The following is a 13,741-nucleotide window of genomic DNA, read 5'->3' on the forward strand; positions in this document are numbered from 1 at the left end:
AAATCATGGGGTACCTTTGAACTTTTTTTTTGCTAGTGCAGCGAGACTTGTACAAAGATATCCAGCCTACAGTTCGATCATATAGTTAGTCAAATACAGTAATTAATTAGTCACTGACTGTCCTACAGACGTTGTTACGCTTTTAATTGAAATTAGATATTAGAATGAAATCAGATTTTTTTGCTAGCGCAGCGAGAATTGTACAAAGATATCAAGCCTGCAGTTTGATCATACAGTTAGTCAAATACAGTAATTAGTTAGCCACTGACTGTCCTACAGACGTTGTTGCGCTTTTAATTGAAATTAGATATTAGAATGAAATTAGATTTTTTTGCTAGTGCAGCGAGAATTGTACGAAGATATCGAGCCTGCAGTTTGATCATACAGTTAGTCAAATACAGTAATTAATTAGTCACTGACTGTCCTACAGACGTTGTTGCACTTTTAATTGAAATTAGATATTAGAATGAAATTAGATTTATTTTGCTAGTGCAGCGAGAACTGTACGAAGATATCGAGCCTGCAGTTTGATCATACAGTTAGTCAAATACAGTAATTAATTAGTCACTGACTGTCCTACAGACATTGTTGCGCTTTTAATTGAAATTAGATATTAGAATGAAATTAGTTTTTTTTTTGCTAGTACCGCGAGAATTGTACGAAGATATCGAGCCTGCAGTTTGATCATACAGTTAGTCAAATACAGTAATTAATTAGTCACTGACTGTCCTACAGAAGTTGTTGCGCTTTTAATTGAAATTAGATATTAGAATGAAATTAGATTTATTTTGCTAGTGCAGCGAGAACTGTACGAAGATATCGAGCCTGCAGTTTGATCATACAGTTAGTCAAATACAGTAATTAATTAGTCACTGACTGTCCTACAGACATTGTTGCGCTTTTAATTGAAATTAGATATTAGAATGAAATTAGTTTTTTTTTTTTGCTAGTACCGCGAGAATTGTACGAAGATATCGAGCCTGCAGTTTGATCATACAGTTAGTCAAATACAGTAATTAATTAGTCACTGACTGTCCTACAGAAGTTGTTGCGCTTTTAATTGAAATTAGATATTAGAATGAAATTAGATTTATTTTGCTAGTGCAGCGAGAACTGTACGAAGATATCGAGCCTGCAGTTTGATCATACAGTTAGTCAAATACAGTAATTAATTAGTCACTGACTGTCCTACAGACATTGTTGCGCTTTTAATTGAAATTAGATATTAGAATGAAATTAGTTTTTTTTTGCTAGTACCGCGAGAATTGTACGAAGATATCGAGCCTGCAGTTTGATCATACAGTTAGTCAAATACAGTAATTAATTAGTCACTGACTGTCCTACAGAAGTTGTTGCGCTTTTAATTGAAATTAGATATTAGAATGAAATAAGATTTTTTTTTGCTAGTGCAGCGAGAATTGTACGAAGATATCGAGCCTGCAGTTCGATCATACAGTTAGTCAAATACAGTAATTAATTAGTCACTGACTATCCTACAGACATTGTTGCGCTTTTAATTGAAGTTAGATATTAGAATGAAATTAGATTTTTTGCTAGCGCATCGAGAATTATACAAAGATATCGAGCCTGCAGTTTGATCATACAGTTAGTCAAATACAGTAATTAATTAGTCACTGACTGTACTACAGACGCTGTTGCGCTTTTAATTGAAATTAGATATTAGAATGAAATTAGATTTTTTTGCTAGCGCAGCGAGAATTGTACAAAGATATCGAGTCTGCAGTTTGATCATACAGTTAGTCAAATACAGTAATTAATTAGTCACTGACTGTCCTACAGACATTGTTGCGCTTTTAATTGAAATTAGATATTAGAATGAAATTAGAATTTTTCGCTAGTGCAGCGAGAATTGTACAAAGATATCGAGCCTGCAGATTGATCATACAGTTAGTCAAATACAGTAATTAATTAGTCGCTGATTGTACTACAGACATTGCTGCGCTTTTAATTGAAATTAGAATGATTTTACTAGCCAAATTAAGGCTTTGTTATGTGATTAATTTAAAAAACTTTTTCCACAGGACAAGTTTCTCAAAGACAAGTAAAGAGCTCCATTAAGCCTAGAATGAGCATAAATAAAGTCAAATAATCTTCCAAGCGTACAACTATTACAAATCACTATCAATAAATAAATGAAACTCAAAACGAACAGAAATCACAACAAATAGCCGAGTCAAACTCAAAACGAGTAAAAATTAAAATGAGTAGGGCTGATAACACCTATGCTTTCTCAAGACCAGAACACTATTTGCGATCAACTGAAAAAAAAAAAGCAAATGACCATGCATTGTCAGTTAAATTGATATATACTGACATTTCTTTGTTAAAGTGTCGATAATTTTTGATTTATGAAAGTAAAAAAGGTGAAAATGTTTCAAACGTATTTTGTTTTCAGTAAAGCGCAAATAGTGCTCTGGTCTTGAGAAGGCATAGGGACTATCAGTCCTACTTTTTATTTATTTATTTAAATTGTAAGAGCAGAAGTAGTATTAGTAGCATCCCCAAAAGTTTCAACTTAATACCCCCAGTCGTACTCGATATATTGCTGAGGTGTCTTATTGGCAACCATTTAACATAATGCCTTTTGATTTATTTTAAAGCAACATTTAGTTTTAAAGCATAATCGACCAATTGCGTAATTGTGGAGGATTAACATGCCTAATATCCCCAAAGACATCTTTCCTGCGCCATGATGTTATTTACGAGCTGGAAATGGATTATACTGACTCGATACATATTGACATTTGACAACACTCGATAAAGGCTGAACTTGCAGCTTTTTTGTGTGCTGACAAATAAAACAAAACTTTGGAAGCCATTAAAAAAATTAATTATTCGAAAGTTTTGCAAGATAATAAGTTATTCACAAATAGTTATATACGCCTCTGCATCTATTGAGTCATGCATACCATGTTACCATATAACTATAAAGTCAATATCAAAAGCTCGGGTACATCTTTTTCACAAATTTTTTTTTTAACATTATCAAATTTAACAATTTTAACAGTTTTAACAATGCTAACAAAAAAGTAATATAGCTCTGTAAAAAAAAAACAGAAGAAGACACATAAAAATTAAACTAACCCGTCACAAAACGTACTTCCTCTCCTTTCGGTCTTTTAGTACAAAAAGTTATTGTTTTTTGCATCAAATCGTCCTGAAAAATTGTTTAAACTGTATGGCTAATAGTTATGGCCCTCAAGTGAGCCCTCAGTGAGTTTTATTTTAATATTATTATATTAACTTACATTATATTTCTAAAATAATATATAGTTTTTATTATAATATATATTTGAGGTAGCCATTCTGTTCAAATTAGTTGTAAGTTTCAATAAATATGCCCCCGGGAATGACAGCTCGAGTCCACCTTTTCACAATTTTTTTTTTTTTTAACATTATCAAATTTAACAATTTTATTGTCCATTCCCTAATTCGATACCTATTGACATTTGACAGCACTCGATAAAGGCTGAACTTACAGCTTGTTTGTGTGCTGACAATGCCAACAAAAAAGTAATATAGCTCTGTAAAAAAAAATAGAAGAAGACAAATAAAAACTAAACTAACCGGTCCCAAAACGTACTTCCTCTCCTTTCGGTCTTTCAGTACAAAAAGTTCATTGTTGTTTGCATCATATCGTCCTGAAAAATTATTTAAACTGTAGGGCTAATAGTTATGGCCCTCAAATGAGCTGCAAAAGACATTCAAATTACACCTGGATTTACGTTGTCTAGGCAATGTGAAGTGTCGCATCAACTTTTGGCCGGCTGCACTGACAAGAGAAGTTGCAGGAGCAATGCTTCTGCTTTTCTTCTCCGCCGTCAATTTAAAAGCTTAAGTTGTCAAACATCAAAGCTTTTAAAATGGCATGTGCCAGGGGAAAAAATCATGACACATTGCTTAAGAACAGTCTCGAATACACTATCTTTGCTTACCATTACCTTTACTTCCAACTATTTCCTTCTGACACCCAATCGAAATTGCAACTTTTAAAAATACGTCATGTAAAGAGAAAATAACGAGGAAGTTTGTAGAGACATGTGAACACAGTGGTACAATCTGTGCGGACATTTCTGCCATACCCCCGGTCCAAAAGGAAATACAAGGTTAGCAGTAGGAAGGGCAAATATTACAATACAGAATTTCTCCAATCTGTATTCAAATCGGGTAGCTTGAATGAATAATGCTCTTGTTTTATCAATCTTGGCTAAACCTATGTAAATTGTGCATTATCATGAATGATTGCTTCTAATCTCATATTGCTTCTGTGCTTGTTTGTTCTAAATGCCTGGGTTTTAATAAACTAATGATCTGGTAGAACACTACATGGTGTCAGAAGTGGGAGTCGAAGCCACCAAGGATTGATTGGGATTTAGCTTCTCTCAGTCATGAATGGAAACGCTTTGAACAAACAAGATCGTTCCACATCGCAAACGAAGCTGGAATCATCCTTCAGAGGAATCGGAAGAACATACCAAATGCCATCACCACCTGTACAAAGCAGACAGTGCAGTGGGTGGGATACTGTCACTCCACCGGTTAGCAATCCAACATCTTATTTAGCTCGTGCAGATGAGACAACACCTTCAGCATCATCCGACATCACGTCACCCAACAGAACAACCCTGCCCCATACCACCAGCAGACCAAGCTCAATCAAAAATAGCGCACCAGCGGAGGAATATCTGACTCTAAGCAGATACGCAAGGCATAATTAAACCACGAATCAAACTAAACTTGTGACCTTACCCAACTCTTAAAAGAAGAGAAGTGGAAGTAAGTCTTTAGTGTATATATTGCCTGATGAGGAGGAAGCCAAGCGCCTTCTTCCAGGTCTATGTACTAGCTGCACCGTGTGCCTATCCCTTTAGTATTCTTGTCTATGTTGTAGAGATCAAAGAGAAGCAAGCTTAGCGCCTTCTCTTTTGGACGTTAGTAACAGTACCAACAGTTCATCCTCTACATGATGTAAGTGATGTTAATCTTCTATTATAGAAGAAGGAGGATGTAACATCACGAATGATTGCTTCTATGTTTATATTACTTCTATACTTATATTGCTTTTGAGCTTATGCTTCTAATGCTTGTATATGCTTGCAGTTGCTTATTATGCATTTTGTTCTAGATGCCTGGGTTTTAATAAACTAATGAAGCCTAGACTCTTTAAAAAAAAGAATATTTTATGATTTTAGTTTAAAAATTAGTTGAATCGAATCGATTCTTTTTAGTTTTCCTTTATTCGTTTTATATTGAATATCACTGATGAAACCTATCTTCACACACTTCATGTTATCTTCTCTTGTTTTGTACGATGGAAAGGCAATGTGGCCTTCATCATTATTTATATCATGTTTAAAAAAAAAATTGTATTGGAGGATCCGAGGCCATATACAAAAGTCGTGATTACATCCATCTAACTAGAAAAGCATCAAGCACAAAACCAAACACTTTGTACTTGTACTTGCAACCGTCTGCACCTCACCTCCATCACCATTAATACAAAATCTCCCACTATAACAATCATTTGTGGAATCGTTAATGCAAGGAGGTAATGCTATATTCCGGTATACTAGGTAATGCTGTGTGAGTTGGTCCAAAATCATAAAAATTACCACTTTATTTCAATGCGTCTGATGGTAAGAATAATTTGGTTCCAGAAACAAATTTTTCTTAACCCTCTAATAGTTATTAGAAATCAACATTATGTAATTAGCAAAGACATCTAACCCCTCACCATTGTTTTTGATTGTAGCATAATATTAATAATATTATATATTATCAATAATATTATAATTATTAGTATTATTATTATATATTATTAATATTATAATTGATAATAGCTAAAAATCACTCTGTGTGACAAAAATGAAAAAAAAATTCTTCAAATCCAAAAAAAAAAATAAGAATAATAAAACACTGCCAGAAATAATGGCTTAACTGCCGCATTAATACTGCAAAACATAAATCTTATTTCTTCTATAACTTAGGCCCTTTGGGTGTGACGTTGTGACGTTATTGATCGTTGATCACTTACAGAAATTTAAGATGGTAGAGAATTGTCCATCTAAGACAATATTCGGGCATGAAATCATAAATGTAACCCTCCCTCAGCTCACACAGTTGCACACCTTTCTCCTTTACCCCAATCCACTCAAAGTTTCACTCTTTAACAGAATGAAGGGTCTCTCTCTAGGATACAGTGCCATTTGTATATAGCTTAAATTGACATAGTTTATGACGAATATGCTTTTAATTTACTCAAATATCAACAACAACAGAAAAGAAAAAAAATTCCAAAGCTGATAAAACTGGAGAATGGTATTTAGATGAGAACGCAAATACTGTAATATGAATAGTCCAACGTCGCAAATCACGCGGCCTATGGTGCTGTGAAATAACGTTAAAAACACTATAATACTCTATATACTAAAGGTAATTGAACTGCTACTGCAAACGATGCAGCCATGGCCGTAGCCACGGAAGGAGAGGGTTATCTGGTTTGAACCCCCCCCCTCACCCTAAAACTTTGGTCAGGCTCGTAAAAAAAGTAACAAAAATAGAAATAAACAAATTTTGCTGCGTTTTGTAAAGGCTTTTTTTGTAAAACCCCTTCCCAAAAACTGCCTTGGATGCAGCTGAACTTTCATTTTATAAATCACGTCTCTTTTTTTTCCAATGGAGAGATCAGGGGAGCCATATGCTAGTTTCTAGGGTAGTAAATACAAATTTACTGTAGTTTTCTTGGTTCCAGGCCCAAAACATCTACTTTAATACCCACAATCATAGGAAGACCCAATCCTTGGAAAACATAGAGGTAACCAAGAAACATATCTCGGCCGGAATGCGAGGCAACAGGCTGCCAAGCCACTGGGCGGTAACCCGCAGCATATACCCAAAATTTAGGAATTAATTACCCCAAATATTAGATAAGCTGCCTCAGATTAATCACATGAAATTAACAGCTTCTGTGGCAGTTTGGAATTAACAGGAGTTAAATTATGAGATTCTTTTGGATTTTGGTTGATATGGGTCTCCAGTCAAGGAGTGTTTGTTCAAGGAATTTAGGACCCCAAGCCGTCAAGGTCTAGACACTAATAGGAATTGATACTTTATTTCAGTGGCTAGACCACAAATGCCAACAGTATATAATTTCGTTGGGAAAGTCTTCTTGACTGTAGCTATGCGCCTATAAAATGGGGCATACTAGGGCATGGTTCTAATTCTTGCCTAGAATCATACAAAATTATTGGACAATTCTGGCTGTATGCTTCTGAAAATCCTAATTCCCATTTTTTATTGGTTTGAAGTACTTACTCCATAAGTTTCAAGCCTCGGTAAAACAAAACAAAACCAAAAAATCAAACTGCATGTCAACTAAAAAGCTGGCAGTGAGAAGAAGGGGAGTTATAGTCATAACCCCCTTTTAGTATACCAACGATTTAGAATTTTTATATAGTTTCAGTTAAAAGAGGGTACAAAATGTCTAGCTCTTAGCTGGGGTTTGGCAGTTAAAAGGGTAACACATTTTTATTTATCAGGGTGAATGTTCTCAAACACGCATTGCACTCCCGGCCATAGGCAGAGAATCAGGAGATCTATACCTGCGTTCGATAGATAGTTAGTTAGTTATACAGTGAGCTGGAACTATATTTCTTAAAGTAATTTCTTTTCTTTTCTAGTTGTTAAAAATCTCGTTTTACTCAGTTCATTATTGCAGCATGGTTTTTTCCATTGAATTGTTTTTTTTTCTGATGTATTTCAAATAAATATTGATATTGTCTTGAAAATATTTAATAATTATATAGCTCCAATCAGGAACTCACGCATGACTTTTATTAGAGAGGAGGGGGCCCACGGATTCGAAGAATGCTGAAGATAAACAAAACATAAGGAGAATACGTGCAATTATTAGAAAATATCAAAATTTCGATTTCAAGGAGGTACAGTCCCAATATGCATAATTTTCGAAGAGGGAGAGGAGCGGAATAGACACACAAAGGGTTACAATCCTGGTAAAATTAACAATATATAATGTAACCTGCCCGAGAACCATAGAGGAGAGATTTCAAGCTCTTAAATACAAAAATACGAAATTTCGTATTTTTGTTTATCGAGAATACAGTTTAAGGATTCGTGTTTATTTTCTATATATACTAGTTTTGTAAATTCATTCTATATATATATATATATATATATATATATATATATATATATATATATATATATATATATATATATATATATATATATATATATATATATATATATATATCCCACTTGAGGAGTGGCGCCCCTCGAGGAAATTATAGCCTAGTAAACGTCACAGCATTCACACGGGATTCTCATTAATGGATAATTATTCTGGGCTTGGTCTGTTTTGATGGGCGTTTTGGGGCTGAAAAACCTCTTCCTAGCTAATTTATCTACTATGGGTTGCCTCCCCGTAGTAGTATAATATTTGTAGGAATGAATATATAATGAGTCAGAGGTAGTAGGCTCGAGATTGTCAGTAAAGGATTTCGACTCTTGTTGATAGAAAAGCATCACCAAGTGCTGAAAACTATGTTGTGACCAAGGCAGGCCCAGGAATGCACAAAGCCTCCATTCATACTTGGAGGTCCCAGGGACTTCTTGCTGTCCGGTTCTAAGCCGGCTTAAATGCTTCGGTGTAGACTTGAGAAGATATGTTGATCCCCATCCTGTACTGGTATCATTACTTTTGCTGAGGCAAAAAAACTTCAATGATTTAAAGAACATGAAAATTGGAACTTGTACGACGTTAAAAAATTACTATCGTATCGACATTTTGACTGAGGAATTCAGAACATCAGAACTGGATTTATTAGGAGCCTCAGAAACTCATATCCCACAGGTAAAAGGAATAAAATTAGGTGATATAGAATTTGTTTAGTCAGGCAGGGAGGATAGGGTATATAGGTAGGGAGTAGGGCTTATGATGAATAAGGAAGCTGCTAAGTCTTGTTTAGGCTGGGAAGGTATTAATAATAGAATACTAATTGATCATTTTATGACTAAGAAGTTCAAGGTATCAGTTATAGAAGTATATACCCCTGTAGAACCGACTGACGAAGACACTAGTGACTCAGATGAATTGTACTTACAGTCACAGGAGCAAATAGACAGGGTCCCAAGTAAAATAAGGTGTTTTTACTAAGAGATTTTACCGCCCAGGTAGGTAGAAATAGGGATAGATGGCATCCTAGCGCAGGTAAATTTGGTGTAGGAAATGAAAACAGTAATGGCTACAGACTTTTGCAATTTCTTACGTATAACAAGCTAGTCATAACCAATACGGTGTTTGGTTATATATTGGCCCATAAGTTCACATGGTATTCACGTGATGGCAAGACAGCAAACCTTATTGACTATGTTATAGTAAACCGAAGACTGGCAGGATCAATGCGAAATACTAGGGTATATAGGAATGCTGTTATTGATGTTACAAATAAAGATCACCATCTAGTAGTGTCTAGGGTTAACTTAAAGCTGAAATTTTTGAAGGGTAAATACGACCCGGAAAGTTATAATGTTGTTAGACTCCAGGATGAGAATTTGAGAAAAAATTTTCGTAGAACCGTTGAATACTAGACTGATGGTGAATTAGACTGATTGATGATATGAAGAAACTTAGGACTGCAGCTAGGAAAACTAGTGAAAAGGCCTTATGTTTAATATAGAGGAGAAGGGAATTGTACAAGAATTATCTGAATGATAGATTATATGAAAACAAAAGGATTGAAATTAAAGTGGAGAAAACATTAAAATATGAACTAAGGAGGTGTGAAGTAGAGGTCATGAATAAAATTGTCGAGGATCTGGAAGATGCAGCTAGACTGCATAATAGTAAAATATTGTACTGGCAGGTTAATCAATTGAGAGGGAGCAGTAATTCCGCACTTGCCTCAGTTTAAGATAGAAACAGGGTCACAATTAGTGATAAGAGAAGAGTTAAAGAGCGATGGGCAGAACATTTTGAGAATGTGTTAAACCAAGAAAGAGTTGCAAGAAAAGATATAGAGGAAGATAAAAAAATTTTGTGATACCTTGGATGTGAAGAAAGATTTGGTTTGTGAGGAAGAATTAGCGACAGTATTCAAAGGATTAACAAATAATAAGGCTCCAGCTGTTGATAGTTTGGCGAATGAGTTGGTATTTTCTGAAAAAGTACCTAACGATTTTATGAAAAATGTCGACTCTTAGGTTAATAACTGAGAAGTTCCAGAGTTGTCAAACACCTTTTGCATAGATAATGATATATATATAGGCCTAAACATGTTGTTTATTACATATTTTTTGAATATATTCAATTTATTTTACTGATTATTCACAAGACTGATTATTTAAAAAAAAGAAAATTCTTTTCAAATAGTAAATGCTTTAGTCTATTTCACAGCATAGTTATCATGCCTCTTAACTAATTGTAAAGTAACCTCTGAATAAAAACTTGCCGCCTGTTCCACCAACCAGGAATTCACTTCCGCTTTTACGTCGTCATCATCACTGCAACGCTTGCCACTGAGGTGTTACTTGAGGTGGAGAAACGGATGGTATTCACTCGACGCCAGATCAGGACTGTTTTGTGGTTGATCTAAAACTTCCCAGCCAAAACTGTCCAACAAATTACGGGTCTGACCAGCAGTGTGAGGTCTTGCATTGTCATGAATAAGGACAATTTCCTTTGTCAGCAAGCCAAGTCTTTTTTTTTTTTTTTTTTTTTTTTTTTTTTATTGCTCTGCAGAGCTTTCTGAGGAATAGGCAGTATGCCTCTGCATTGATAGTGGTTTCTCTGTTGCATGAAGTCGACCAAAAAAACACCATGCCTATTCTCAAACACCAACACCATGATTTTGTGCTGAGAGAGAGGATGTTCGCCCTTCAAATTTTCAGGAGAGTGTGTGTGTGTGTTTCCATTCCATGTTTTGTTGCTCTGACTTGGGCGTGAATGTGATATGTAAAACCCATGTTTCGTCTCCAGTTCAACTAGTTGCCACCCCAGTGACAACTGTTAAAAAGATGACGACGACGTAAAAAAAAGCAGTGAACTCTTGGCTATTGGAGTTGGCGGCAATACTTAAGATTAGTTGATAGGCATAATAAGTGTTTAAGTGTTTCAAAAAACTTGGTAACTATGTCAAAAAATAGAGTAAATCATGCACTTTCTGAAAATAAACTTACTTTTTTTAAATAATCTTTCCTTATGTAATATTCTAATATTCTTTAATTCTTTCCTAATATGTACTAATGTTAACACAGACCTTAATTAAAAAACACACCTAGTATTTAATAACAGGAATCAATTGCATTCAAACATCAAGGCATTGTGATAAAAAGATGAACTTGAGAATAAAGCATAAGGTTTGATGAAGGTGAGAGCAATATAGAAAACTTTAGTATAAGGAGCACCAGATGAGGAGATTGCAGCACACCTCAGATTTTGAATTACCCTTTATTTGAATTTAAGAACCAGCCAGGAATTAAATATATAAAAAGTTTTTCAATTGGAAGAAGACAGCAACATATAAATTTAAAACGAATACTTGATATCCTCTATGTGATAAGCACTGCAAGCTAGCATCTAAATTTCTTTCCCTATTTCTTAGAGATGGAATCCTCTAAAACAAACGCAATGTGAGAAGCTGTATGAATTTCTATAAGACTACACCATGTGAATGAAAGAGAATAACTATCCTTCATGTCTGCTTTAAACATTAAAATCTTGAATTTCTAATATTCCGCTTCTAAAGCAGACCCTGCTTCTAAAGAGCATCTTAATATCCTGCTTCTAAAGAGCAGGGTTGCAGCAATTCCACTAGAATGTAGGACATACTTTAAACTTAATGTTATTCTCAATTTTCACTTGAAACTTGAGTTACTCCCATCCCCCTGTTCACATGCTTGTCTTTATGTATTTCTTTTTTTTTCTTGGCAGAAAAATAAAAAATAGACATACACTGACCCGTTTTCTTCCATAGATCTATTGAAGTCAAAGCTGGTAGTTCTAGCTTCAGAGCCCCAATGGCTTCCAGCTCATTGTCTATGATTTTGCATATTTTCTCTACAGCTCTAAATCCCATCGGTAAAAAAGAGTATAGCCCATTTCCAGTGGGTGAGACAAGACCATTTTCTAGGAGCAGCTAAAAAAAAAGAAAATGAAAATCATGCTATGAAAAAGAAAACTTCCACATGCAACAGCTAATACAAGGGTAGGAGGGGTAGAGGAACCCCACATTAAGATTAACCCTATAATTCTATGAAAATCTTGGTTACAAAAAGCTTATAAGTGACAAAAACTTAGATATTGTCGTTAATTGTGCCCATAAAAATTTTTCAGAGCATTGAAACTCTTTAAAACTTATTGAGCATCCCCTCCTCCGATGAACATGGAGTATGTGTAACTACACTTCGATAGATTAAAACATGATACAATGATTTTTTTTTTTCTCATGATATCCAAAATTGATTCTTCCTCAAAGACAAAGGAGTTCCTCTGGGGAAAGGTAAACAAACATATATGTGAGGAGGGAAAAGGGTCAAGGGGGCCTGAAAATGAGCCAAAAACCTGTTATCATTGATCAGTTTGGAATTTAAAGCTACAAGTCCTAGGGAAGCATGAACTTAATGTAAAAGATGCAGCCTTAAAAAGCACATTCTCGGTTATTAAATCTTCAGAATTGTTTTTGTTAAAAATGTGTTGGGCCTAACAGGGCAAACCCCTTTTTTTCCAAATTAAGATTTGGAAAACCACAAATAAGTCTTTGCTGATCAACTATAAAATTACACGTAGATAGGGCCAAGAAAACCTTAACAAAAATGAAAAATTTGAAAAAAATTGGATCGCATTGGATTTGTGATGCCAGAAAATGGGCGCTTAAAATTTTGCTCTATCTCTTTTGTTAGTTCAAATGTGACTTGTTCTTAAAATACTCCTTAAATTGGCCTTGCTTAACTAATAGCTATAAAATCTTCCAGTTGTGCAAAAAATAGCACAAAGGAAACAACATTTGAATTTACTAACAATGCAGATCTGAAATTCTCTTGGCTCCCATTCCTGTCTAGATTATTAAAAGACAAAAGCCACACAACAAATACTAACGATAGTATTTTAAAAAAGCAAACATGTTTTATACAGACAAATATTTAAGACTATATCAATACTGTATCAATTTATGACACCTACAAATGGGCTACAGATATTTTTGTCTGACAGGCTTGAAACTTATAGGGTATATAGACAAGGATAGGTAGATTTCACTGAACACAAGGATACTTTGAAGTTTAGTTGTATTTATAAGTGACAGCTGAAACTGCCCCATCAAAATTTATCTTTTTTGATTGACTCAAACTCACAGGACATATATATGTATGTATGTATGTATGTATGTATATATTTATTTACCATTAAAAGAAACAGATGGAGTATAAGATAAAAAGCAAAAAACACACTACAAAAAAATACACAAACACAAGAAAAATAAAGAAAAAATGGATATCTAACTACAAAAAACAAAAGCTATTGCCTCAAAATAATTGCCCAAGGATGAGTAACGATATTAGAGTTATATCTGGCGATCTGGGCTATTATCGCTTCATTAGGGTCGATAATCCCATACCGACTTGTTACAATACGGTTACTTGTCCATGGTGGAAGCCGTAAGAGGTACTTCGCATATTTATAATATGTAGACCGCAATTCATTCTT

At 34.6% G+C, this 13,741-nt stretch overlaps 1 protein-coding gene across 4 annotated transcripts in view; it reads right to left on the reverse strand.

Moving 5' to 3' along the window:
• The window catches only part of LOC136033255 (probable proline--tRNA ligase, mitochondrial), a 50,983-nt gene that overhangs the window by 25,099 nt on the left and 12,143 nt on the right, over nucleotides 1-13,741 (reverse strand). For all 4 annotated transcript variants that reach the window (XM_065713999.1, XM_065713997.1, XM_065713998.1 and 1 more), the window contains exons 2-3: nucleotides 11,999-12,176; nucleotides 3,589-3,662 (exon numbers count right to left, since the gene is read on the reverse strand). In XM_065713999.1, the coding sequence (XP_065570071.1) occupies nucleotides 3,589-3,662; nucleotides 11,999-12,176 (252 nt within the window). The remainder of the gene's footprint in view (nucleotides 1-3,588; nucleotides 3,663-11,998; nucleotides 12,177-13,741) is intronic.

This window comes from Artemia franciscana, chromosome 11 (genome assembly GCF_032884065.1).
Source record: "Artemia franciscana chromosome 11, ASM3288406v1, whole genome shotgun sequence".
In the NCBI taxonomy this organism is placed as follows: Eukaryota; Metazoa; Arthropoda; class Branchiopoda; order Anostraca; family Artemiidae; genus Artemia; species Artemia franciscana.